The sequence below is a fragment of the Trematomus bernacchii genome, unplaced genomic scaffold (genome assembly GCF_902827165.1).
Source record: "Trematomus bernacchii unplaced genomic scaffold, fTreBer1.1, whole genome shotgun sequence".
NCBI classification, from domain to species: Eukaryota; Metazoa; Chordata; class Actinopteri; order Perciformes; family Nototheniidae; genus Trematomus; species Trematomus bernacchii.
In genome coordinates this window covers 105,312-133,308 of record NW_022987882.1, presented here as the reverse complement: position 1 = coordinate 133,308, position 27,997 = coordinate 105,312, and the positions used below count along the sequence as shown (strand labels likewise).

The 27,997-nt window shown below is 40.1% G+C and overlaps 1 protein-coding gene across 7 annotated transcripts; it reads left to right on the top strand.

Annotated features, from left to right (window-relative positions):
- nedd1 (NEDD1 gamma-tubulin ring complex targeting factor) lies at positions 1-27,994 on the top strand. 7 transcript variants are annotated; one of them, XM_034114187.1, is made up of 16 exons: positions 1-86; positions 1,482-1,625; positions 3,408-3,502; positions 4,336-4,452; positions 4,650-4,790; positions 5,545-5,774; positions 9,402-9,603; positions 10,021-10,180; positions 10,363-10,470; positions 10,647-10,697; positions 10,775-10,843; positions 11,109-11,260; positions 11,661-11,844; positions 14,106-14,235; positions 14,458-14,524; positions 27,611-27,994. In XM_034114187.1, exons 2-16 carry the CDS (start codon positions 1,490-1,492, stop codon positions 27,713-27,715), a joined length of 1,947 nt encoding a protein of 648 aa, XP_033970078.1. In that variant the 5' UTR covers positions 1-86; positions 1,482-1,489; the 3' UTR covers positions 27,716-27,994. The 7 variants fall into 7 exon arrangements, with proteins under 7 accessions (XP_033970078.1, XP_033970077.1, XP_033970075.1 ...); XM_034114186.1 differs by having other exon boundaries at positions 10,360-10,470; XM_034114184.1 differs by having other exon boundaries at positions 10,021-10,186.
- The last annotated feature ends 3 nt before the right edge of the window (positions 27,995-27,997 follow it).

The window sequence follows — 27,997 nt, the reverse complement described above, 5'->3', positions numbered from 1 at the left end:
TCCCGGGTCTCCGTAGTGGCGGTATATATCGGCTGCTGGCGGATCCGAAAAACAAAGCAACTTCCAGCTTTAATTCACATCTAACGGTATGTCATTAACGTTAATACACAACGGGATTAAACGCATTAACCTCTCCCCGTAACTTACCGCGTGTTTCGGGCTGTTTACGGTGACTTTAACGGCTGTTTGTGTACTTTCTGGTGTTGTTTTGTTCTGTTGCTAACTAACTGCTAGCTGCTAGCGCTACTTAACTTTACCTGCTGTTTTTCATATTTTACAAATTATAGTCCCGTTTTTTTATGAAACGCAATCAAGTGAGCTGTCTGTTAATGTTTTTATACATTTATATAACTTTCCCAAAAAGATCAGCTGTTGATAGTTTTAGTAAACTGAAGCTAAACTGTCACAAAGAGTGGGGAGCAGTATCTAGATTCTTTATTTGAGTAACAGTACCACACTGAACATACTCGATTTCAAGTAACAATACTACATGGTACTTGTTTTTAGGGAAATGTACTTTAAGTATTAATACAAGCACAGTAAAAAGAGTAAAATTAGCTTCCAAAATGTAGTAAAGCAGAAGTATAAAGCAGCATAAAACTCACACACACACACACACACATACTGACACTCACACACACACAGTCACACACACACACACACACACACACTGTCACACACACATACTGACACTCACACTCACACACTCACTCAGTCACACACACACACTATCACACACACATACTGACACTCACACACACACGCACACACACTCACTCACTCACTCACTCACTCACACTGTCATATATACACACACACACACACACACACACACTCTCACTCACACACTCACACTCTCACTCACACACACACACACACACACACACTCTCACTCACACACTCACACTCTCACTCACACACACACACTCACACACTCACACTCTCACTCACACACTCACACTCTCACTCACTCACACACTCACACTCTCACTCACTCAGTCAAACACACGATTATTTGGGTCAATAATTGATATCACGATTATTAAATACGATTATTCATTGACTTTGAAAAAATCCATTTATTGAACTTTAAAACAAATACAAATAATAATTTGAACAGTATCTTTTTAACTGTTGATTACCCTGAACGTAAAATTCAACTGAAAAACCAATACAAAAATAAATTAAATAAATGATACATTTATATTTACATTTAAATAAATAATATCAAAATAATAAATACCAATAAACAAGATCAACAAATATTTTGGAGCGCACTTCAACAAGCTACTAAACATATATAAATATGATAAATACAAATAAATGAGACTAAAATGAATTAGATCAAATATGTTGCACTGTCACAACCTAGCAAAGCTAAATAATTGTTTTTTTCGATTATGTTGTTTTCGTAATTGTGGCAGGCCAAAATCGTAATTGCGATTAAAATACGATTAATTGCACAGCCCTAGTGTGTGCAGACGCTGCCATGGAGGAGGTGACCCGCCTGGTGTCCACAGGAGACTGTGTGAGGATCTGGGATGCCGGTTCGATGGCCCCTCTGGAGCAGTTTAACCCCCACAGCAGCGGACACCCGGTGAACCAGGCCTGCTGGAGCTCCAACAGTATCCTGAGAGCCAGAGACACGCCTCCATCACTGGGTGATACATATCAGAGGGGGGGGGGTACTCAGGTCTGGTACTTGAGTACAAGTAGAAGTACTCAGGTCTGGTACTTGAGTACAAGTAGAAGTACTCAGGTCTGGTACTTGAGTACAAGTAGAAGTACTCAGGTATTGTAGTAAAAGTAGAAGTACTCAGATCTTGTACTTGAGTAAAAGTAGAAGTACTCAGGTCTTGTACTTGAGTAAAAGTAGAAGTACTCAGATCGTGTACTTGAGTAAAAGTAGAAGTATTCAGATATTGTAGTAAAAGTAGAAGTACTCGGATCTTGTACTTGAGTAAAAGTAGGAGTACTCAGATCTTGTACTTGAGTCAAAGTAGAAGTACTCAGATCTTGTACTTGAGTAAAAGTAGAAGTACTCAGATCTTGTACTTGAGTAAAAGTAGAAGTATTCAGATATTGTAGTAAAAGTAGAAGTACTCAGATCTTGTACTTGAGTAAAAGTAGAAGTATTCAGATATTGTAGTAAAAGTAGAAGTACTCAGATCTTGTACTTGAGTAAAAGTAGAAGTACTCAGATCATGTACTTAGTAAAAGTAGAAGTATACAGATCTTGTACTTGAGTAAAAGTAGAAGTACTCAGATCTTGTACTTGAGTAAAAGTAGAAGTACTCAGGTCTTGTACTTGAGTAAAAGTAGAAGTACTCAGGTCTTGTACTTGAGTAACAGGAGAAGTACTCAGATCTTGTACTTGAGTAAAAGTAGAAGTACTCAGATCTTGTACTTGAGTAAAAGTAGAAGTACTCAGATCTTGTTCTTGAGTAAAAGTAGAAGTACCAGAGTGTAGGAATACTCTGTTACAGTAAAAGTCCTGCATTCAAAATGTTCCTCAAGTAAAAGTATTAAAGTATTCTCATCAAAATATAGTGAAAGTACAGTAAAAGTAGTCGTTGTGCAGATTGGTCCATTTCAGAATAATATATATGATATGTTTTATAATGATTGATCATGAAAGTGTTCTCAAAGCTGGTAAAGGTGCAGCTAGTTTGAATGACTTTGTATACTGCAGGGTAGCTTGTGGATTTACTCCAGGTGGAACTAAAGTCTGATTTAACACTTGGTTACATTTCACATCATTCATCCACATCTGTGAAGTAACTAAAGGTATTAAATACATGTAGTGGAGGAAAAGTACACAGTTTACCTCTGAACTGTAGAGGAGTAGAAGTACACCATGTACCTCTGAACTGTAGAGGAGTAGAAGTACACCATGTACCTCTGAACTGTAGAGGAGTAGAAGTACACCATGTACCTCTGAACTGTAGTGGAGTAGAAGTACACCATGTACCTCTGAACTGTAGAGGAGTAGAAGTACACCATGTACCTCTGAACTGTAGTGGAGTAGAAGTACACCATGTACCTCTGAACTGTAGAGGAGTAGAAGTACACCATGTACCTCTGAACTGTAGTGGGGTAGAAGTACACCATGTACCTCTGAACTGTAGAGGAGTAGAAGTACACCATGTACCTCTGAACTGTAGTGGGGTAGAAGTACACCATGTACCTCTGAACTGTAGTGGAGTAGAAGTACACCATGTACCTCTGAACTGTAGTGGAGTAGAAGTACACCATGTACCTCTGAACTGTAGTAGAAGTACACCATGTACCTCTGAACTGTAGAGGAGTAGAAGTACACCATGTACCTCTGAACTGTAGTAGAAGTACACAGGTAACTGATATCCTGAGTGAATCCATGCTGGTTGTACGTCCTGAGCAGAGTTCAGATCATTACCTGGTGAGTGCCAGCAGCAGCGGAGACAAGCTGGTGGTCTGCAGCCTGAAGACCTCTCCAGTCCCAGTGGTGGAGCTGGGAGACGGGGTGAGTCAGTCTCTCTCTCTCTCTCTCTCTCTGTCTCTGTCTCTGTCTCTGTCTCTGTCTCTGTCTCACACACACACACTCACAGAGAATCTGAACTGTTACCATCTAATGGAGATCAATAAAGTCAGCCTGAAGCATCCTCTGTGCTCCAGTCAATCTCTCACGCCCCTTTCACACCAACGCGTTTCCGGCTCGGAGCTGGAAAAGTACTGTTTTTTCCTGTTCACACCTCAGCGGCGCGGCCTCTAAGCTCCAGAATCCGGTTCACTTCCAGCTCCAAAAAATTGTCGGTCTAGAAGCAGGACTCCGGAGCTAAGAGGCGGCGTCGCTTACGTCTCTCTACGAGGCGTGCAGGAAACTAAACCCACCTCCCCTGAACATGGGTCGACTGAAGAGTCTCGTCACGCCTGCCTACAAGCAGTAGTGCTGAGCAAAGTGACTAGAAGGCAACCACACACTTGTAAAGAAACCACACTTTATAAAGTCAGGCAACACTAACCAGGCTTCGTGTGATTCTGTTTATTTGTACCTTACTTTGACCATCCGTTCGCTGTTATTGATCATTGTGGAGAGCAGGCAGACGTTTTGTTTGTTATTATAGCAGCTATCGGATGGAATCAATACATGGGCTGCACAGGTTGTCATGTCCGACTATCACAAGTAGAATCATAATGAAAAATACGCCGGTAAAATGTGCCTGTAGAAAACGGCTTAGCAAGTAGTCAGTTTAGCTTCGGTTGCTATGCTAACATCACCCATGTTATACCAGAGAAACTGCAAGGAGCATTTCAGACTTGAGCTGCTCAGTAAAGTACGATGGTGTCTCTCTGCAGAAGAAGCAGACGTGCGTCTCTCTCAGCTCCTCGTCTCAGTTCCTGGCGAGCGGAGGCCTCGATCACTGCGTTCACATCTGGGACCTGAAGAGCAAGAGACTGCACCGCTCGCTCAGGGTGAGAGACACACACACACACACACACACACACACTCACACTCACACTCACACTCACACACATGTGCAACCTATTTTTGCAATTGTTTTTGATTTATTACTCATGTGTTTACATTTCCTGCCTCCTCTATTTCAACCAATGAAACGTTATTTAAAAGGCTCTTTGCACACACACACACACTCTCTCTCTCCTCTCAGGACCATAAGGAGGAGGTGACCTGCGTCTCCTTTAACTCCAACGACAGCCTGGTGGCGTCGGGCTCCAGCAGTGGAGACCTGGTTCTGCACAGCCTCACCACCAACCTGTCCAGCAAGGCCTTCGGACACGGCAGCAACCAGGTGAGGACATCACCTTTAAAGGTCTCCTATCATGCAGAATGCACTTTCTGATGTCTTCTCTACATCACCACGTGTCCCCGGTATGTCCCCGGTGTGTCCCCGGTATGTCCCCGGTGTGTCCCCGGTGTGTCCCCGGTGTGTCAGGAGACTCACAAAGTGTCAGAAATAAACCCCTCTCTCTTTTCCTCCGTACCCACATCTCTAAAAACGGGGGAACCACGGAGCTGATCCAGATTTGCTGCGTCATGACCACATGACTAAAATGTGGGCGGGCTTTACACCCACGGGCCAATCAGAAACATAGCTGTCAGAAACAATGAGACGTGTTCTGGACGTAATATGGTCTGTGTTTACATTAGCATGCTAACACTCAGAGCTAACCTGTACTGGAGAGAGCATGTGTGAAGAAGCAGGAAATCAAAAGGAAGTCACCTTGTGGTAAACCTGAGAGAGAGAAAGAGTTTGAGCTCCATACTGTTTCAGAGAGAATCCTTGATGTGGTTTGGAACATGATATGGAGTTTCAGAGAGAATCCTTGATGTGGTTTGGAACAGGATATGGAGTTTCAGAGAGAATCCTTCATGTGGTTTGGAACATGATATGGAGTTTCAGAGAGAATCCTTCATGTGGTTTGGAACAGGATATGGAGTTTCAGAGAGAATCCTTCATGTGGTTTGGAACATGATATGGAGTTCTGTAGTACAATGTACACATCACTCCCTAACTGTATTTGTACTGTATTCTTTCTTGCCAGCCGATCCACGCGCTGCGCCTGTCCCCCCTGCGGCGCTCCCTGCTGGGCAGCGTGTCGGACAGCGGCTCAGTGGTGCTGTGGGACTCGAACACGCAGAAGGAGCTGCACGCCTTCGACGGCGCCCACAAAGCGCCCGGCTCCGGCCTCGCCTTCTCCCCCTCCAGCGAGCTGCTGGTGGTCAGCGTGGGGCTGGACAAGAAGGTCCTGTGCTACGACACGGCCAGCAAGATGTGAGTCACATTCATCTATACAGAGGACACAAGTACACATAGCCAGAGAGGGACAAGTACACATACCCAGAGAGGGACAAGTACACATACCCAGAGAGGGACAAGTACATATACCCAGAGAGGGACAAGTACACATACCCAGAGAGGGACAAGTACACATAGCCAGAGAGGGACAAGTACACATAGCCAGAGAGGGACAAGTACATATAGCCAGAGAGGACACAAGTACACATACCCAGAGAGGGACAAGTACACATAGCCAGAGAGGAACAAGTACATATAGCCAGAGAGGACACAAGTACACATACCCAGAGAGGGACAAGTACACATAGCCAGAGAGGGACAAGTACACATAGCCAGAGAGGGACAAGTACACATAGCCAGAGAGGGACAAGTACACATAGCTAGAGAGGGACAAGTACATATACCCAGAGAGGGACAAGTACACATAGCCAGAGAGGGACAAGTACACATAGCCAGAGAGGGACAAGTACACATAGCTAGAGAGGGACAAGTACATATACCCAGAGAGGGACAAGTACACATAGCCAGAGAGGGACAAGTACACATAGCCAGAGAGGGACAAGTACACATACCCAGAGAGGGACAAGTACACATAGCCAGAGAGGGACAAGTACACATACCCAGAGAGGGAACAAGTACACATAGCCAGAGAGGGACAAGTACACATAGCCAGAGAGGGACAAGTACACATAGCCAGAGAGGGACAAGTACACATAGCTAGAGAGGGACAAGTACATATACCCAGAGAGGGACAAGTACACATAGCCAGAGAGGGACAAGTACACATAGCCAGAGAGGGACAAGTACACATAGCCAGAGAGGGACAAGTACACATAGCCAGAGAGGGACAAGTACACATAGCCAGAGAGGGACAAGTACACATAGCCAGAGAGGGACAAGTACACATACCCAGAGAGGGACAAGTACACATAGCCAGAGAGGGACAAGTACACATAGCCAGAGAGGACACAAGTACATATACCCAGAGAGGGACAAGTACACATAGCCAGAGAGGACACAAGTACACATAGCCAGAGAGAACACAAGTACATATAGCCAGAGAGGACACAAGTACACATAGCCAGAGAGAGACAAGTACATATAGCCAGAGAGGGACAAGTACACATAGCCAGAGAGGGACAAGTACACATAGCCAGAGAGGGACAAGTACATATAGCCAGAGAGGGACAAGTACACATACCCAGAGAGGGACAAGTACACATAGCCAGAGAGGGACAAGTACACATAGCCAGAGAGGACACAAGTACATATACCCAGAGAGGACACAAGTACACATAGCCAGAGAGGACACAAGTACACATAGCCAGAGAGAACACAAGTACATATAGCCAGAGAGGACACAAGTACACATAGCCAGAGAGAGACAAGTACATATAGCCAGAGAGGGACAAGTACACATAGCCAGAGAGGGACAAGTACACATAGCCAGAGAGGGACAAGTACATATAGCCAGAGAGGACACAAGTACACATAGCCAGAGAGGGAACAAGTACATATACCCAGAGAGGGAACAAGTACATATACCCAGAGAGGGACAAGTACACATACCCAGAGAGGGACAAGTACACATACCCAGAGAGGAACAAGTACACATACCCAGAGAGGGACAAGTACACATAGCCAGAGAGGGACAAGTACACATAGCCAGAGAGGGACAAGTACACATAGCCAGAGAGGGACAAGTACACATAGCCAGAGAGGGACAAGTACACATAGCCAGAGAGGGACAAGTACACATAGCCAGAGAGGACACAAGTACATATACCCAGAGAGGGACAAGTACACATAGCCAGAGAGGACACAAGTACATATACCCAGAGAGGGACAAGTACACATAGCCAGAGAGGACACAAGTACACATAGCCAGAGAGGACACAAGTACACATAGCCAGAGAGAACACAAGTACATATAGCCAGAGAGGACACAAGTACACATAGCCAGAGAGAGACAAGTACATATAGCCAGAGAGGGACAAGTACACATAGCCAGAGAGGGACAAGTACACATAGCCAGAGAGGGACAAGTACATATAGCCAGAGAGGACACAAGTACACATAGCCAGAGAGGGAACAAGTACATATACCCAGAGAGGGAACAAGTACATATACCCAGAGAGGGACAAGTACATATACCCAGAGAGGGACAAGTACACATACCCAGAGAGGAACAAGTACACATACCCAGAGAGGAACAAGTACATATACCCAGAGAGGGAACAAGTACATATACCCAGAGAGGGACAAGTACATATACCCAGAGAGGGACAAGTACATATACCCAGAGAGGGACAAGTACATATACCCAGAGAGGGACAAGTACACATACCCAGAGAGGGACAAGTACATATACCCAGAGAGGGACAAGTACACATAGCCAGAGAGGACACAAGTACACATAGCCAGAGAGGGACAAGTACATATACCCAGAGAGGGACAAGTACACATACCCAGAGAGGGACAAGTACACATACCCAGAGAGGGACAAGTACACATACCCAGAGAGGGACAAGTACATATACCCAGAGAGGGACAAGTACACATAGCCAGAGAGGACACAAGTACATATACCCAGAGAGGGACAAGTACACATAGCCAGAGAGGACACAAGTACACATAGCCAGAGAGGGACAAGTACACATACCCAGAGAGGGACAAGTACACATACCCAGAGAGGGACAAGTACATATACCCAGAGAGGGACAAGTACACATACCCAGAGAGGGACAAGTACATATACCCAGAGAGGGAACAAGTACATATACCCAGAGAGGGACAAGTACACATACCCAGAGAGGGAACAAGTACATATACCCAGAGAGGGAACAAGTACACATACCCAGAGAGGAACAAGTACACATACCCAGAGAGGAACAAGTACACATACCCAGAGAGGGAACAAGTACACATACCCAGAGAGGGACAAGTACATATACCCAGAGAGGGACAAGTACATATACCCAGAGAGGGACAAGTACACATACCCAGAGAGGAACAAGTACACATACCCAGAGAGGAACAAGTACACATACCCAGAGAGGGAACAAGTACACATACCCAGAGAGGGACAAGTACATATACCCAGAGAGGGACAAGTACATATACCCAGAGAGGGACAAGTACACATACCCAGAGAGGGACAAGTACACATACCCAGAGAGGGACAAGTACATATACCCAGAGAGGGACAAGTACATATACCCAGAGAGGGACAAGTACATATACCCAGAGAGGGACAAGTACACATACCCAGAGAGGGACAAGTACACATACCCAGAGAGGGAACAAGTACATATACCCAGAGAGGGAACAAGTACATATACCCAGAGAGGGACAAGTACATATACCCAGAGAGGGACAAGTACATATACCCAGAGAGGGAACAAGTACATATACCCAGAGAGGGACAAGTACACATACCTATACCTGTTCGAAATAATAATAAATAAATCAAATAAACAACCCACCTAAATATGTGTCCCCTGTGTGTCAGAGAACTCACAAAGTGTCAGAACTTTAACCCTAACTACGTTTTTAAATCAGAATCTGAGTGTTGACCCTGTTAAATGCTCCGTGTCCCTGCAGCGTGCTGAGGTCCATCCGGGTGGACAGCCCCCTCACGGCGGTAGACTTCTCTCCGGACGGCACGGGGCTGGTGGTGGGCTCCACGCAGGGGAAGATCCTCCACTACGACCTGAGGAACTCCAGCGCCCCCACCAGAGTCACCGCCGCGCACAAAACCTCCGTCACCTGCCTCCGCTTCCAGAGCAGCAGCAGCAGACTCAAGGTACCTCCTGCAGACACACCGCTCATCACAACCTCATCCACACCTGGGCTGCAGATATGTGACTGATATATTTAGCATTACATCATGAGTCAGTGAACTTGAAGTCAAGTGGTACTTTTTAAATGTTGGCCATGAGGGTTGTGCAATAGGTCGCCATTGTCAGTATGTGCGTCTGTGTATTGTGTTGGTTCAAACGGTGTATGACTGATGATATGTGTATGTCTCTTAATGTCCACTATGTTTGTATATGTATATGTACATGTATGCACTGCAGGACGGAGTCCAGAACAAATTTCCTTACGGGGACAATAAAGTATATCGTATCGTATCGTAACTTGAGCTCACTGCCTTTTAGAGAAAGGGTCCGATATTTACTTTTTTAAAATCCATTCACTTCCTTTTCTGTCTCTCTTGCAGCCGTCCAGTAGACTCGGATCCACGAAGATCGTGAAGAGGTCGTCGTCCAGCAGCCAGCCTGACTCCGCCCCCAGCACAGGCCCTGCCCCCAGCACAGGCCCTGCCCCCAGCACAGGCCCTGCCCCCAGCACAGGCCCCGCCCCCCACAGGCAGGTGACAGGTACAGGTGAGCTCCTCCTATTGGTCACATCTCACACACACCATAATGGCTGCAGTGTCTTTCGCTCCTCTCCAACTCAGCTGCTGAGCACGTGATGATGAAGCCTTGAGTCTTGAATGAAAAAAATAAGTTGATCCTCAGATAAATAACCTGCAATGATTGAACATATGTGTGTCCAGCAGGCGGCGCTGCAGCGGAGGTTCTGACCCGCGAGGAGCCGCTTCCTGTCGGGGAGAAGTTCAGCAAGGTGGGCCGGAACAGCCTCGACATGTTCTCTCCGGCCCGGGAAGGTAACGCAGGTTTAAAGAAACTCTGTTCTTTATATGTGTTTGAAAAATATCTCTCGTCCCCGGCTTGAGCTTCAATCTCAGGATCCATGTATTGGTGGTCCTGTGTGTGTGTGTGTGTGTGTGTGTGTGTGTGTGTGTGATCAAGTTGAACTCTCTCTCTCTCCGTGGTTCTGCAGACCCTCGTTTCCCCGGGACGTCCGGAGACACGCCGTTCAGCCGGACTCATGGTACGAGACTATAATAATATCTGAACCTGAACAGAACATGTCCTCTTTAAAGACGCTCACTGTTCTCTGTGTTGCAGTCCCCAGCCTGGAGGCGCAGCACGTGGTGGGCCGCGCCAGCCTGGACATCTTCTCCCCCGTCAGAGAAGGTCTGTTTCTATTATACAGTTACTGTTCTACCGGGTGAAGATACTCAAGTACAAGTACACAAGTGAAGATACTCAAGTACAAGTACACAAGTAGAAGTACACAAGTAGAAGTACACAAGTGAAGATACTCAAGTACAAGTACACAAGTGAAGATACTCAAGTAGAAGATACTCGAGTAGAAGTACACAAGTGAAGATACTCAAGTGAAGATACTCGAGTAGAAGTACACGAGTGAGTAACGCTTTGCTTTGTGAACGTGTTGCAGACTCTCAGTCCCTGGTTCACCGTAAGACTCCTCTGGGGACGCCTCTGACCGCCGGGCGCTGCTACAGCCCGCTGTCCACCTTCCAAACCCCCCTCCCCATCAAAGAGGAGGAGCCAATCACTGCCGCCGCTGAGTCATGTGACCCCGGGAGGGTGAGTCCTGCTGATGACGTTTTAATTAAAAAGTGTGTGTGTGTGTGTGTGTGTGTGTGTGTGTGTGTGTGTGTGTGTGTGTGTGTGTGTGTGTGTGTGTGTGTGTGTGTGTGTGTGTGTGTGTGTGTGTGTGTGTGTGTGTGTGTGTGTGTGTGTGTGTGTGTGTGTGTGTATGTGTGTGTGTGTGTGTGTGTGTGTGTGTGTGTGTGTGTGTGTGTGTGTGTGTGTGTGTGTGTGTGTGTGTGTGTGTGTGTGTGTGTGTGTGTGTGTGTGTGTGTGTGTGTGTGTGTGTGGTGTGTGTGTGTGTGTGTGTGTGTGTGTGTGTGTGTGTGTGTGTGTGTGTGTGTGTGTGTGTGTGTGTGTGTGTGGTCACAAACATGAGCTGTGTTTTGATTGACAGCTGGAGAAGGGGAGCAGCTCCAGTCTGGAGGGGGAGGGGCCGACCCTGCCCACTTCCCCTCAGCTGACCAATCACAGCCAGCCAGCCCCGCCCTTCTTCACCCCAGATCTCAGGAGAGCCAATGGAATTCAAGCTCAGCTGAACTACGAGTCACCTGCACAGGGAGCCCCGCCCACTGCAGCAGGTAGACACACACACACACACACACACACACACACACACACACACACTTAATAGGCTTGTTTGAGATGAGCTGCGGCTCGCCTCGAAAGTAGACGAGAATAGCCGATTGCTCCCGGGGGGGGGGTCTCAAAAAGTCGGACAGGTCTTGACTCGGTTTGCAATGGTGGAAGTTGCGTTGGCGTTCTTCGTTGCAGATGAAGTGGATGCAATAGAAATCCCACAATTATTATATCACTACTAATGAATGACTCAAGTGTTCATTTTAAAACAAATCAATACAAGGGGGGTTGAATCCTACATTACAAAGACAGAGCCACTTTTCAAAACTACTTCCGTCAGTGGTCTTGACTCGGTTTGCATTTATAAAGAATGCACAAATGTGTATAATCGTTAATGTCAGATATGTACTCAGTAAATACATTTGTTCCTGCTCAAGATTAGATTCAACTTTATTGTTATTGCACAGATTACAGGAGACAACGAAATGCAGTTTAGCTTCTAACCAGGAGTGCAACAAGCAGTAAAGTGAAAAGTAATGTACACAATCTACAGAATAAAATATAGAATGAATTGAATGATGAAAAAACAGTGAGGGGTATGAATACACTATATACACAGCAGCCTGTGAGCAGTGTGAGCAGTATGAACAGTGTGTATGAACACACTAGATATACAGCAGCCTGTGAGCAGTATGAACAGTGTGTATGAATACACTAGATACACACAGCAGCCTATGAGCAGTATGAACAGTGTGTATGAATACACTAGATATACACAGTAGCCTATGAGCAGTATGAACAGTGTGTATGAATACACTAGATATACACAGTAGCCTATGAGCAGTATGAACAGTGTGTATGAATACACTAGATATACACAGTAGCCTGTGAACAGTATGAACAGTGTGTATGAATACACTAGATATACACAGTAGCCTATGAGCAGTATGAACAGTGTGTATGAATACACTAGATATACACAGTAGCCTATGAGCAGTATGAACAGTGTGTATGAATACACTAGATATACACAGCAGCCTGTGAGTAGTATGAACAGTGTGTATAAATACACTAGATATACACAGTAGCCTGTGAGCAGTATGAACAGTGTGTATGAATATGCTAAGATATATAAAGTATGAAAAAGGTAAGCAGTGCAAGTATAGTATAACATATAGATATTAATTTCATGATGATAAACATTGTGGAACAATGATGAAAAATGTGAATGGAAGTGACGACGTAAAACTGACACAAAACAACAACAAACGTTTGCGGAGCCAATTGGAGAGTTTCATCAGCAGCACGGGGTAAAACCCACCAATGAGCGCTCAGCTCGAGATACCAGGGAGTCGTTTCCCATCAAGCATTTCACTTCTGCAGCTCGTGGAGAGAAACTGCGCGCCTCGCTCTCAAGGCTGCCGGCGTCTTTGTCCCGCGAGATTTCAACGTCTCATGCAGTCGAGCCTCCAGAGCAAGTCGGACAAAATGACTAACCATCATGCAACGCACGAGCAAGACGGCGGTCGCAATTGCGCAGGTCTGTGTCGGTCTCGCTCATCTCAAACGAGCCTATACACACACACATACACTGTCATGTGACCGTGCTGTAGTTCCTTTATAGCCCAACATTAGCCTCCTTTAGCTTAGCGGTGGTGACGTGAAGTCATGTGACCGTGCTGTAGTTCCTTTATAGCCCAACATTAGCCACCTTTAGCTTAGCGGTGGTGACGTGAAGTCATGTGACCGTGCTGTAGTTCCTTTATAGCCCAACATTAGCCACCTTTAGCTTAGCGGTGGTGACGTGAAGTCATGTGACCGTGCTGTAGTTCCTTTATAGCCCAACATTAGCCACCTTTAGCTTAGCGGTGGTGACGTGAAGTCATGTGACCGTGCTGTAGTTCCTTTATAGCCCAACATTAGCCACCTTTAGCTTAGCGGTGGTGACGTGAAGTCATGTGACCGTGCTGTAGTTCCTTTATAGCCCAACATTAGCCACCTTTAGCTTAGCGGTGGTGACGTGAAGTCATGTGACCGTGCTGTAGTTCCTTTATAGCCCAACATTAGCCACCTTTAGCTTAGCGGTGGTGACGTGAAGTCATGTGACCGTGCTGTAGTTCCTTTATAGCCCAACATTAGCCACCTTTAGCTTAGCGGTGGTGACGTGAAGTCATGTGACCGTGCTGTAGTTCCTTTACAGCCCAACATCAGCCTCCTTCATGGTGTTCTCTCTCTCCTTCATGGTGTTCTCTCTCTCCTTCAGCAGCCTCCCTCTCCTCCTCCCTCTCCCAGAACATCATGGAGGTGGTCGGTCAGGGAGCAGCTGCTCCTCTCTCCTCCCTTCAGATCCACTTCATCCAGAACATGATCCATGAAACTCTGGAGGACTTCAGGTGAACCCTCAACCTTTAACTCCTTCTTTGAAAAGGCTTCAACACTTCATATTAACTAAAGTAATTCACATTTAACCCAGATCTGACATTAAATGTGTATAATAAATATATGGAAGTAAAAATGCTATAATGATGATACGAGAAGAAGCACAGGTTAAATATCAATAACAAGGAAGTTAATATAATCTTCCTCCTCCTCCTCCTCCTCCTCCTCCTCCTCAGAGATGTGTGTCACAGAGACATCGTGAATCTCCAGGTTGAGATGGTGCGGCAGTTCTACATCCAGCTGGTACGACCTTTTCTCTTTGTGCTCCTTGTTGTGAGGGAGGGTGATGATCGATCTGTGAACAGACCTAAATCCAGAGTGGGAGGAGTATTCAGATGCTTCGAGTAAAAGTACCAATACCTTAGTGTACAAATACTTCATTTTAAGTCAAAGTATTATCAGCGTAAAAGTGCAAAAAATGCAGGTAGATGGATATCCAACTATAAATATGCCGTAAGAGCTTGAGCACCAGGAAAAGCGCTATGTAAATGTATTATTGTTGTTGTTATTATTATTCAACCAGTGAAACCCAACTATTCTTAAACCCGTCACGATGAAGTCTCACAACAGATGTCAGTTCCTCCATTACACAATCAAAACAGTCTGTCACCATGTCCTCGTCAGGATGAATACACTTTGATCTGTCTGTTTGAGGACTTGTTCAAAGACTTGTTTAAAGACTTGTTTAAAGACTTGTTCACTTGTTCAAAGACTTGTTCAAAGACTTGTTTAAAGACTTGTTCAAACACTTGTTTAAAGACTTCTTGTTCAAAGACTACTTGTTTAAAGACTTCTTGTTCAAAGACTTGTTTAAAGACTTGTTCAATCACTTGTTCAAACACTTGTTCAAACACTTGTTCAAAGACTTCTTGTTCAAAGACTTGTTTAAAGACTTGTTCAAACACTTGTTCAAAGACTTGTTCAAAGACTTGTTCAAACACTTGTTTAAAGACTTGTTCAAAGACTTGTTCAAAGACTTGTTCAGAGACTGGTTCGAAGACTTGTTCAAAGACTTGTTCAGAGACTGGTTCGAAGACTTGTTCAAAGACTTGTTCAGAGACTGGTTCAAAGACTTGTTCAAAGACTTGTTCAGAGACTGGTTCGAAGACTTGTTTAAAGACTTGTTCAAAGACTTGTTCAAAGACTTGTTCAAAGACTTGTTCAGAGACTGGTTCAAAGACTTGTTCAAAGACTTGTTCAAAGACTTGTTCAAAGACTTGTTTAAAGACTTGTTCAAAGACTTGTTCAAAGGCTTGTTCAGGACTTGTTCAAAGACTTGTTCAAAGACTTTTTCAAAGACTTGTTCAAAGGCTTGTTCAGGACTTGTTCAAAGACTTGTTCAAAGGCTTGTTCAGGACTTGTTCAAAGACTTGTTCAAAGACTTGTTTAAAGACTTGTTCAAAGACTTGTTCAAAGGCTTGTTCAGGACTTGTTCAAAGACTTGTTCAAAGACTTGTTCAAAGATTTGTTTAAAGACTTGTTCAAACACTTGTTTAAAGACTTGTTCAAAGACTTGTTCACTTGTTCAAAGACTTGTTCAAAGACTTGTTCACTTGTTCAAAGACTTGTTCAAAGGCTTGTTCAGGACTTGTTCAAAGACTTGTTCAAAGACTTGTTCAAAGATTTGTTTAAAGACTTGTTCAAACACTTGTTTAAAGACTTGTTCAAAGACTTGTTCACTTGTTCAAAGACTTGTTCACTTGTTCAAAGACTTGTTGTTCAAAGACTTGTTCAAAGACTTGTTTAAAGACTTGTTCAAAGACTTGTTCAAAGACTTGTTTAAAGACTTGTTCAAAGACTTGTTCAAAGACTTGTTCAAAGACTTGTTCACTTGTTCAAAGACTTGTTCAAAGACTTGTTCAAAGACTTGTTCACTTGTTCAAAGACTTGTTCAAAGACTTGTTCAAAGACTTGTTTAAAGACTTGTTTAAAGACTTGTTCAAAGACTTGTTTAAAGACTTGTTCAAAGACTTGTTTAAAGACTTGTTCAAAGACTTGTTTAAGACTTGTTCACTTGTTCAAAGACTTGTCAAAGACTTGTTTAAGACTTGTTCGAAGACTTGTTCGAAGACTTGTTCACTTGTTCGAAGACTTGTTCAAAGACTTTGTTCACTTGTTCAAAGACTTGTTCAAAGACTGTTTAAAGACTGTTCAAAGACTTGTTCAAAGACTTGTTCACTTGTTCAAAGCCTTGTTCAAAGACTTGTTCACTTGTTCCAAAGACTTGTTCAAAGGACTTGTTCACTTGTTCAAGACTTGTTCAAAGACTTGTTCAAAGACTTGTTTAAAGACTTGTTCAAAGCTGTAAGACTTGTTCAAAGCTTGTTCACTTGTTCAAAGACTTGTTCAAAGACTTGTTCATCTTGTTCAAAGACTTGTTCAAAGACTTGTTCACTTGTTCAAAGACTTGTTCAAAGACTTGTTCAAGACTGTTCAAAGACTTGTTCACTGTTCCAAAGACTTGTTCAAAGACTTGTTAAAGACTTGTTCAAAGACTTGTTCAAAGACTTGTTAAAGACTTGTTCAAAGACTTGTTCACTTGTTCAAAGACTTGTTTAAAGACTTGTTCACTTGTTCAAAGACTTGTTCAAAGACTTGTTCAAAGACTTGTTCACTTGTTCAAAGACTTGTTCAAAGACTTGTTTCACTTGTTCAAAGACTTGTTCAAAAGACTTGTTCACTTGTTCAAAGACTTGTTCAAAGACTTGTTTAAAGACTTGTTTAAAGACTTGTTCAAAGACTTGTTCAAAGACTGTTCAAGGCTTGTTCAGGGACTTGTTCAAAGACTGTTTCAGGACTTGTTCAAAGACTTGTTCAAAGACTTGTTCAAAGACTTGTTTCACTTGTTCAAGACTTGTTCAAAGACTGTTCACTTGTTCAAAGACTTGTTCAAAGACTTGTTCAAAGACTTGTTCACTTGTTCAAAGACTTTGTTCAAGACTTGTTTATGAAGACTTGTTTAAAGACTTGTTTAAAGACTTGTTCAAAGACTTGTTCAAAGACTTGTTCAAAGGCTTGTTCAGGACTTGTTCAAAGACTTGTTCAGGACTTGTTCAAAGACTTGTTCAAAGACTTGTTTAAAGACTTGTTCAAAGGCTTGTTCAGGACTTGTTCAAACACTTGTTCAAAGACTTGTTCAAAGACTTGTTCAAAGACTTGTTCAAAGGCTTGTTCAGGACTTGTTCAAAGACTTGTTCAAAGACTTGTTTAAAGACTTGTTCAAAGACTTGTTTAAAGACTTGTTCAAAGACTTGTTCAAAGGCTTGTTCAGGACTTGTTCAAAGACTTGTTCAAAGACTTGTTCAAAGATTTGTTTAAAGACTTGTTCAAACACTTGTTTAAAGACTTGTTCAAAGACTTGTTCACTTGTTCAAAGACTTGTTCACTTGTTCAAAGACTTGTTCAAAGACTTGTTCACTTGTTCAAAGACTTGTTCAAAGACTTGTTTAAAGACTTGTTCAAAGACTTGTTTAAAGACTTGTTCAAAGACTTGTTTAAAGACTTGTTCACTTGTTCAAAGACTTGTTCAAAGACTTGTTAAAGACTTGTTCGAAGACTTGTTCGAAGACTTGTTCGAAGACTTGTTCAAAGACTTGTTCACTTGTTCAAAGACTTGTTCACTTGTTCAAAGACTTGTTTAAAGACTTGTTCAAAGACTTGTTCAAAGACTTGTTCACTATTCAAAGACTTGTTCAAAGACTTGTTCACTTGTTCAAAGACTTGTTCAAAGACTTGTTCAAAGACTGTTCAAGACTTGTTCACTTGTTCAAAGACTTGTTCAAAGACTTGTTCAAGACTTGTTCACTTGTTCAAAGACTTGTTCAAAGACTTGTTTAAAGACTTGTTCAAAGACTTGTTCAAAGACTTGTTTAAAGACTTGTTCAAAGACTTGTTCACTTGTTCAAAGACTTGTTCAAAGACTTGTTTAAAGACTTGTTCACTTGTTCAAAGACTTGTTCAAAGACTTGTTTAAAGACTTGTTCAAAGACTTGTTCAAAGACTTGTTTAAAGACTTGTTCAAAGACTTGTTCACTTGTTCAAAGACTTGTTCAAAGACTTGTTTAAAGACTTGTTCACTTGTTCAAAGACTTGTTCAAAGACTTGTTCAAAGACTTGTTCACTTGTTCAAAGACTTGTTCAAAGACTTGTTCACTTGTTCAAAGACTTGTTCACTTGTTCAAAGACTTGTTCAAAGACTTGTTTAAAGACTTGTTTAAAGACTTGTTCAAAGACTTGTTCAAAGACTTGTTCAAAGGCTTGTTCAGGACTTGTTCAAAGACTTGTTCAGGACTTGTTCAAAGACTTGTTCAAAGACTTGTTCAAAGACTTGTTCACTTGTTCAAAGACTTGTTCAAAGACTTGTTCACTTGTTCAAAGACTTGTTCAAATACTTGTTCAAAGACTTGTTCACTTGTTCAAAGACTTGTTCAAAGACTTGTTTAAAGACTTGTTTAAAGACTTGTTCAAAGACTTGTTCAAAGGCTTGTTCAGGACTTGTTCAAAGACTTGTTCAGGACTTGTTCAAAGACTTGTTCAAAGACTTGTTCAAAGACTTGTTCAAAGACTTGTTTAAAGACTTGTTCAAAGACTTGTTCAAAGGCTTGTTCAGGACTTGTTCAAAGACTTGTTCAAAGACTTGTTTAAAGACTTGTTCGAAGACTTGTTTAAAGACTTGTTCAAAGACTTGTTCAAAGGCTTGTTCAGGACTTGTTCAAAGACTTGTTCAAAGACTTGTTCAAAGATTTGTTTAAAGACTTGTTCAAACACTTGTTTAAAGACTTGTTCAAAGACTTGTTCACTTGTTCAAAGACTTGTTCAAAGACTTGTTCACTTGTTCAAAGACTTGTTCAAAGGCTTGTTCAGGACTTGTTCAAAGACTTGTTCAAAGATTTGTTTAAAGACTTGTTCAAACACTTGTTTAAAGACTTGTTCAAAGACTTGTTCACTTGTTCAAAGACTTGTTCACTTGTTCAAAGACTTGTTGTTCAAAGACTTGTTCAAAGACTTGTTTAAAGACTTGTTCAAAGACTTGTTCAAAGACTTGTTTAAAGACTTGTTCAAAGACTTGTTCAAAGACTTGTTCAAAGACTTGTTCACTTGTTCAAAGACTTGTTCAAAGACTTGTTCAAAGACTTGTTCACTTGTTCAAAGACTTGTTCAAAGACTTGTTCAAAGACTTGTTTAAAGACTTGTTTAAAGACTTGTTCAAAGACTTGTTTAAAGACTTGTTCAAAGACTTGTTTAAAGACTTGTTCAAAGACTTGTTTAAAGACTTGTTCACTTGTTCAAAGACTTGTTCAAAGACTTGTTTAAAGACTTGTTCGAAGACTTGTTCGAAGACTTGTTCACTTGTTCGAAGACTTGTTCAAAGACTTGTTCACTTGTTCAAAGACTTGTTCACTTGTTCAAAGACTTGTTCAAAGACTTGTTTAAAGACTTGTTCAAAGACTTGTTCAAAGACTTGTTCACTTGTTCAAAGACTTGTTCAAAGACTTGTTCACTTGTTCAAAGACTTGTTCAAAGACTTGTTTAAAGACTTGTTCAAAGACTTGTTCAAAGACTTGTTTAAAGACTTGTTCAAAGACTTGTTCACTTGTTCAAAGACTTGTTCAAAGACTTGTTCAAAGACTTGTTTAAAGACTTGTTCAAAGACTTGTTCACTTGTTCAAAGACTTGTTCAAAGACTTGTTCACTTGTTCAAAGACTTGTTCAAAGACTTGTTCACTTGTTCAAAGACTTGTTCAAAGACTTGTTCAAAGACTTGTTCAAAGACTTGTTCACTTGTTCAAAGACTTGTTCAAAGACTTGTTTAAAGACTTGTTCAAAGACTTGTTCAAAGACTTGTTTAAAGACTTGTTCAAAGACTTGTTCACTTGTTCAAAGACTTGTTTAAAGACTTGTTCACTTGTTCAAAGACTTGTTCAAAGACTTGTTCAAAGACTTGTTCACTTGTTCAAAGACTTGTTCAAAGACTTGTTCACTTGTTCAAAGACTTGTTCAAAGACTTGTTCACTTGTTCAAAGACTTGTTCAAAGACTTGTTTAAAGACTTGTTTAAAGACTTGTTCAAAGACTTGTTCAAAGACTTGTTCAAAGGCTTGTTCAGGACTTGTTCAAAGACTTGTTCAGGACTTGTTCAAAGACTTGTTCAAAGACTTGTTCAAAGACTTGTTCACTTGTTCAAAGACTTGTTCAAAGACTTGTTCACTTGTTCAAAGACTTGTTCAAAGACTTGTTCAAAGACTTGTTCACTTGTTCAAAGACTTGTTCAAAGACTTGTTTAAAGACTTGTTTAAAGACTTGTTTAAAGACTTGTTCAAAGACTTGTTCAAAGACTTGTTCAAAGGCTTGTTCAGGACTTGTTCAAAGACTTGTTCAGGACTTGTTCAAAGACTTGTTCAAAGACTTGTTCAAAGACTTGTTTAAAGACTTGTTCAAAGGCTTGTTCAGGACTTGTTCAAACACTTGTTCAAAGACTTGTTCAAAGACTTGTTCAAAGACTTGTTCAAAGGCTTGTTCAGGACTTGTTCAAAGACTTGTTCAAAGACTTGTTTAAAGACTTGTTCAAAGACTTGTTTAAAGACTTGTTCAAAGACTTGTTCAAAGGCTTGTTCAGGACTTGTTCAAAGACTTGTTCAAAGACTTGTTCAAAGATTTGTTTAAAGACTTGTTCAAACACTTGTTTAAAGACTTGTTCAAAGACTTGTTCACTTGTTCAAAGACTTGTTCACTTGTTCAAAGACTTGTTCAAAGACTTGTTCACTTGTTCAAAGACTTGTTCAAAGACTTGTTTAAAGACTTGTTCAAAGACTTGTTTAGGACTTGTTCAAAGACTTGTTTAAAGACTTGTTCACTTGTTCAAAGACTTGTTCAAAGACTTGTTTAAAGACTTGTTCGAAGACTTGTTCGAAGACTTGTTCGAAGACTTGTTCAAAGACTTGTTCACTTGTTCAAAGACTTGTTCACTTGTTCAAAGACTTGTTTAAAGACTTGTTCAAAGACTTGTTCAAAGACTTGTTCACTTGTTCAAAGACTTGTTCAAAGACTTGTTCACTTGTTCAAAGACTTGTTCAAAGACTTGTTCAAAGACTTGTTCAAAGACTTGTTCACTTGTTCAAAGACTTGTTCAAAGACTTGTTCAAAGACTTGTTCACTTGTTCAAAGACTTGTTCAAAGACTTGTTTAAAGACTTGTTCAAAGACTTGTTCAAAGACTTGTTTAAAGACTTGTTCAAAGACTTGTTCACTTGTTCAAAGACTTGTTCAAAAGACTTGTTTAAAGACTTGTTCACTTGTTCAAAGACTTGTTCAAAGACTTGTTCAAAGACTTGTTCACTTGTTCAAAGACTTGTTCAAAGACTTGTTCACTTGTTCAAAGACTTGTTCAAAGGCTTGTTCAGGACTTGTTCAAAGACTTGTTCACTTGTTCAAAGACTTGTTCAAAGGCTTGTTCAGGACTTGTTCAAAGACTTGTTCAGGACTTGTTCAAAGACTTGTTCAAAGACTTGTTCAAAGACTTGTTCACTTGTTCAAAGACTTGTTCAAAGACTTGTTCACTTGTTCAAAGACTTGTTCAAATACTTGTTCAAAGACTTGTTCACTTGTTCAAAGACTTGTTCAAAGACTTGTTTAAAGACTTGTTCACTTGTTCAAAGACTTGTTCAAAGGCTTGTTCAGGACTTGTTCAAAGACTTGTTCAGGACTTGTTCAAAGACTTGTTCAAAGACTTGTTCAAAGACTTGTTCAAAGACTTGTTTAAAGACTTGTTCAAAGACTTGTTCAAAGGCTTGTTCAGGACTTGTTCAAAGACTTGTTCAAAGACTTGTTTAAAGACTTGTTCGAAGACTTGTTTAAAGACTTGTTCAAAGACTTGTTCAAAGGCTTGTTCAGGACTTGTTCAAAGACTTGTTCAAGACTTGTTCAAAGATTTGTTTAAAGACTTGTTCAAACACTTGTTTAAAGACTTGTTCAAAGACTTGTTCACTTGTTCAAGACTTGTTCACTTGTTCAAAGACTTGTTCAAAGACTTGTTCACTTGTTCAAAGGCTTGTTCAGGACTTGTTCAAAGACTTGTTCAAAGACTTGTTCAAAGACTTGTTCAAAGATTTGTTTAAAGACTTGTTCAATCACTTGTTTAAAGACTTGTTCAAAGACTTGTTCACTTGTTCAAAGACTTGTTGTTCAAAGACTTGTTCAAAGACTTGTTCAAAGACTTGTTCACTTGTTCAAAGACTTGTTGTTCAAAGACTTGTTCAAAGACTTGTTCAAAGACTTGTTCACTTGTTCAAAGACTTGTTCAAAGACTTGTTCAAAGACTTGTTCAAAGACTTGTTCAAAGACTTGTTCAAAGACTTGTTTAAAGACTTGTTCACTTGTTCAAAGACTTGTTTAAAGACTTGTTTAAAGACTTGTTCAAAGACTTGTTTAAAGACTTGTTCAAAGACTTGTTTAAAGACTTGTTCACTTGTTCAAAGACTTGTTCAAAGACTTGTTCAAAGACTTGTTCGAAGACTTGTTTGAAGACTTGTTTAAAGACTTGTTCAAAGACTTGTTTAAAGACTTGTTCAAAGACTTGTTTAAAGACTTGTTCGAAGACTTGTTTAAAGACTTGTTCAAAGACTTGTTTAAAGACTTGTTCAAAGACTTGTTTAAAGACTTGTTCAAAGACTTGTTTAAAGACTTGTTCAAAGACTTGTTTAAAGACTTGTTCGAAGACTTGTTCGAAGACTTGTTCACTTGTTCAAAGACTTGTTCACTTGTTCAAAGACTTGTTCAAAGACTTGTTAAAGACTTGTTCACTTGTTCAAAGACTTGTTCAAAGACTTGTTCGAAGACTTGTTCAAAGACTTGTTCGAAGACTTGTTCGAAGACTTGTTCAAAGACTTGTTCAAAGACTTGTTCAAAGACTTGTTCAAAGACTTGTTCAAAGACTTGTTCAAAGACTTGTTCAAAGACTTGTTCAAAGACTTGTTCACTTGTTCAAAGACTTGTTCAAAGACTTGTTCAAAGACTTGTTTAAAGACTTGTTCAAAGACTTGTTCAAAGACTTGTTTAAAGACTTGTTCAAAGACTTGTTCACTTGTTCAAAGACTTGTTCAAAGACTTGTTCAAAGACTTGTTCACTTGTTCAAAGACTTGTTCAAAGACTTGTTTAAAGACTTGTTCAAAGACTTGTTCAAAGACTTGTTTAAAGACTTGTTCAAAGACTTGTTCACTTGTTCAAAGACTTGTTTAAAGACTTGTTCACTTGTTCAAAGACTTGTTCAAAGACTTGTTCAAAGACTTGTTCAAAGACTTGTTTAAAGACTTGTTCAAAGACTTGTTCAAAGACTTGTTTAAAGACTTGTTCAAAGACTTGTTCACTTGTTCAAAGACTTGTTCAAAGACTTGTTCACTTGTTCAAAGACTTGTTCAAAGACTTGTTTAAAGACTTGTTCAAAGACTTGTTCAAAGACTTGTTTAAAGACTTGTTCAAAGACTTGTTCAAAGACTTGTTCAAAGACTTGTTTAAAGACTTGTTCACTTGTTCAAAGACTTGTTCAAAGACTTGTTCAAAGACTTGTTCACTTGTTCAAAGACTTGTTCACTTGTTCAAAGACTTGTTCAAAGACTTGTTCACTTGTTCAAAGACTTGTTCAAAGACTTGTTTAAAGACTTGTTTAAAGACTTGTTCAAAGACTTGTTCAAAGACTTGTTCAAAGGCTTGTTCAGGACTTGTTCAAAGACTTGTTCAGGACTTGTTCAAAGACTTGTTCAAAGATTTGTTTAAAGACTTGTTCAAACACTTGTTTAAAGACTTGTTCAAAGACTTGTTCACTTGTTCAAAGACTTGTTCACTTGTTCAAAGACTTGTTCACTTGTTCAAAGACTTGTTCACTTGTTCAAAGACTTTCAAGGCTTGTTCAGGACTTGTTCAAAGACTTGTTCAAAGACTTGTTTAAAGACTTGTTCAAAGATTTGTTTAAAGACTTGTTCAAACACTTGTTTAAAGACTTGTTCAAAGACTTGTTCACTTGTTCAAAGACTTGTTCAAAGACTTGTTGTTCAAAGACTTGTTCAAAGACTTGTTTAAAGACTTGTTCAAAGATTTGTTTAAAGACTTGTTCAAACACTTGTTTAAAGACTTGTTCAAAGACTTGTTCACTTGTTCAAAGACTTGTTCACTTGTTCAAAGACTTGTTCAAAGACTTGTTCACTTGTTCAAAGGCTTGTTCAGGACTTGTTCAAAGACTTGTTCAAAGACTTGTTCAAAGACTTGTTCAAAGATTTGTTTAAAGACTTGTTCAATCACTTGTTTAAAGACTTGTTCAAAGACTTGTTCACTTGTTCAAAGACTTGTTGTTCAAAGACTTGTTCAAAGACTTGTTCACTTGTTCAAAGACTTGTTGTTCAAAGACTTGTTCAAAGACTTGTTTAAAGACTTGTTCAAAGACTTGTTCAAAGACTTGTTTAAAGACTTGTTCAAAGACTTGTTCAAAGACTTGTTCAAAGACTTGTTCAAAGACTTGTTTAAAGACTTGTTCACTTGTTCAAAGACTTGTTTAAAGACTTGTTTAAAGACTTGTTCAAAGACTTGTTTAAAGACTTGTTCAAAGACTTGTTTAAAGACTTGTTCACTTGTTCAAAGACTTGTTCAAAGACTTGTTCGAAGACTTGTTCGAAGACTTGTTTAAAGACTTGTTCAAAGACTTGTTTAAAGACTTGTTCAAAGACTTGTTTAAAGACTTGTTCAAAGACTTGTTTAAAGACTTGTTCACTTGTTCAAAGACTTGTTCAAAGACTTGTTTAAAGACTTGTTCGAAGACTTGTTTAAAGACTTGTTCAAAGACTTGTTTAAAGACTTGTTCAAAGACTTGTTTAAAGACTTGTTCAAAGACTTGTTTAAAGACTTGTTCAAAGACTTGTTTAAAGACTTGTTCGAAGACTTGTTTAAAGACTTGTTCGAAGACTTGTTCACTTGTTCAAAGACTTGTTCACTTGTTCAAAGACTTGTTCAAAGACTTGTTTAAAGACTTGTTCACTTGTTCAAAGACTTGTTCAAAGACTTGTTCGAAGACTTGTTCAAAAACTTGTTCGAAGACTTGTTCGAAGACTTGTTCGAAGACTTGTTCAAAGACTTGTTCAAAGACTTGTTCAAAGACTTGTTCAAAGACTTGTTCAAAGACTTGTTCAAAGACTTGTTCAAAGACTTGTTCAAAGACTTGTTCACTTGTTTCAAAGACTTGGTCAAAGACTTGTCAAAGACTTGTTTAAAGACTTGTTTTAAAGACTTGTTCAAAGACTTGTTCAAAGACTTGTTTAAAGACTTGTTCACAAGACTTGTTCACTTGTTCAAAGACTTGTTCAAAGACTTGTTCAAAGACTTGTTCACTTGTTCAAAGACTTGTTTAAAGACTTGTTCAAAGACTTGTTCAAAGACTTGTTTAAAGACTTGTTCAAAGACTTGTTCACTTGTTCAAAGACTTGTTTAAAGACTTGTTCACTTGTTCAAAGACTTGTTCAAAGACTTGTTCAAAGACTTGTTTAAAGACTTGTTCAAAGACTTGTTCAAAGACTTGTTTAAAGACTTGTTCAAAGACTTGTTCACTTGTTCAAAGACTTGTTCAAAGACTTGTTCAAAGACTTGTTCACTTGTTCAAAGACTTGTTCAAAGACTTGTTCAAAGACTTGTTCAAAGACTTGTTTAAAGACTTGTTCAAAGACTTGTTCACTTGTTCAAAGACTTGTTCAAAGACTTGTTTAAAGACTTGTTCACTTGTTCAAAGACTTGTTCAAAGACTTGTTCAAAGACTTGTTCACTTGTTCAAGACTTGTTCAAAGACTTGTTCACTTGTTCAAGACTTGTTCAAGACTTGTTCAAGGTTCAAAGGCTTGTCAAGGCTTGTTCAAAGACTTGTTCAGGACTTGTTCAAAGACTTGTTCAAAGACTTGTTCAAAGACTTGTTCAAAGACTTGTTCAAAGGCTTGTTCAGGACTTGTTCAAAGACTTGTTCAAAGATTTGTTTAAAGACTTGTTCAAACACTTGTTTAAAGACTTGTTCAAAGACTTGTTCACTTGTTCAAAGACTTGTTCACTTGTTCAAAGACTTGTTCAAAGACTTGTTCACTTGTTCAAAGACTTGTTCAAAGGCTTGTTCAGGACTTGTTCAAAGACTTGTTCACTTGTTCAAAGACTTGTTCAAAGGCTTGTTCAGGACTTGTTCAAAGACTTGTTCAAAGACTTGTTGTTCAAAGACTTGTTCAAAGACTTGTTTAAAGACTTGTTCAAAGACTTGTTCAAAGACTTGTTTAAAGACTTGTTCAAAGACTTGTTCAAAGACTTGTTCAAAGACTTGTTTAAAGACTTGTTCAAAGACTTGTTCAAAGACTTGTTCAAAGACTTGTTTAAAGACTTGTTCAAAGACTTGTTCAAAGACTTGTTTAAAGACTTGTCAAAGACTTGTTTAAAGACTTGTTCAAGACTTGTTCAAAGACTTGTTTCAAAGACTGTACTTGTTCAAAGACTTGTTTAAAGACTTGTTCAAAGACTTGTTCACTTGTTCAAAGACTTGTTCAAAGACTTGTTCAAAGACTTGTTCAAAGACTTGTTCACTTGTTCAAAGACTTGTTCAAATACTTGTTCAAAGACTTGTTTAAAGACTTGTTCAAAGACTTGTTTAAAGACTTGTTCAAAGACTTGTTCAAAGACTTGTTCAAAGACTTGTTCACTTGTTCAAAGACTTGTTCAAAGACTTGTTCACTTGTTTAAAGACTTGTTCAAAGACTTGTTCAAAGACTTGTTCACTTGTTCAAAGACTTGTTCAAAGACTTGTTCAAAGACTTGTTCACTTGTTCAAAGACTTGTTCAAAGACTTGTTCACTTGTTCAAAGACTTGTTCAAAGACTTGTTTAAAGACTTGTTCACTTGTTCAAAGACTTGTTCAAAGACTTGTTCACTTGTTCAAAGACTTGTTCAAAGACTTGTTTAAAGACTTGTTCAAAGACTTGTTCAAAGACTTGTTCAGGACTTGTTTAAAGACTTGTTTAAAGACTTGTTCAAAGACTTGTTTAAAGACTTGTTCAAAGACTTGTTCAAAGACTTCTTGTTTAAAGACTTGTTCAAAGACTTCTTGTTTAAAGACTTGTTCAAAGACTTCTTGTTTAAAGACTTGTTCAAAGACTTCTTGTTTAAAGACTTGTTCAAAGACTTCTTGTTTAAAGACTTGTTCAAAGACTTCTTGTTTAAAGACTTGTTCAAAGACTTCTTGTTTAAAGACTTGTTCAAAGACTTCTTGTTCAGAGACTTGTTCAAAGACTTGTTCAGGACTTGTTTAACAGTGTCTCTGTTTCAGAACGAGATCCACGGCCTGGTAGAGAAGTACTCTGTGAACGAGTCTCTGGTGGAGGAGGTGGAGAAACTGAGGGAGGAGAACCGCCGGCTGAAGACCAACTACTGACCTCTGATCAGTATCACAGCGCTTATTATGGGATGTGGGGCGAGTCTGCCAATCTCAGCAACAAAATAAAAGTCATGATTGTGCCTGTTTTCAGCCCCGATGTGAGGGAGGGTGTTCTGCAGCTGAAGAACCAACTGAAGCCAAACACACAGAACCAGCAGCTGATGTTTAAAACACGATATTTCATCCCTTCAGACGGACATGTCCCCGTGTGCCTGTATCATGTTTTTATTAATAGGAAAGATGTTGTTTAAAGAATAAAGAATATGCATATTTAAAGGT

Excerpts from the sequence above, each read along its gene's own strand:
- nedd1 (XM_034114181.1), top strand. The coding sequence starts at position 1,490 with ATGGAGGAGGTGACCCGCCTGGTGTCCACAGGAGACTGTGTGAGGATC. Across the intron at positions 5,775-9,401 it reads TACGACACGGCCAGCAAGAT|CGTGCTGAGGTCCATCCGGG; the intron begins GTGAGTCACATT and ends GTGTCCCTGCAG. Across the intron at positions 9,604-10,020 it reads GCAGCAGCAGCAGACTCAAG|CCGTCCAGTAGACTCGGATC; the intron begins GTACCTCCTGCA and ends TCTCTCTTGCAG.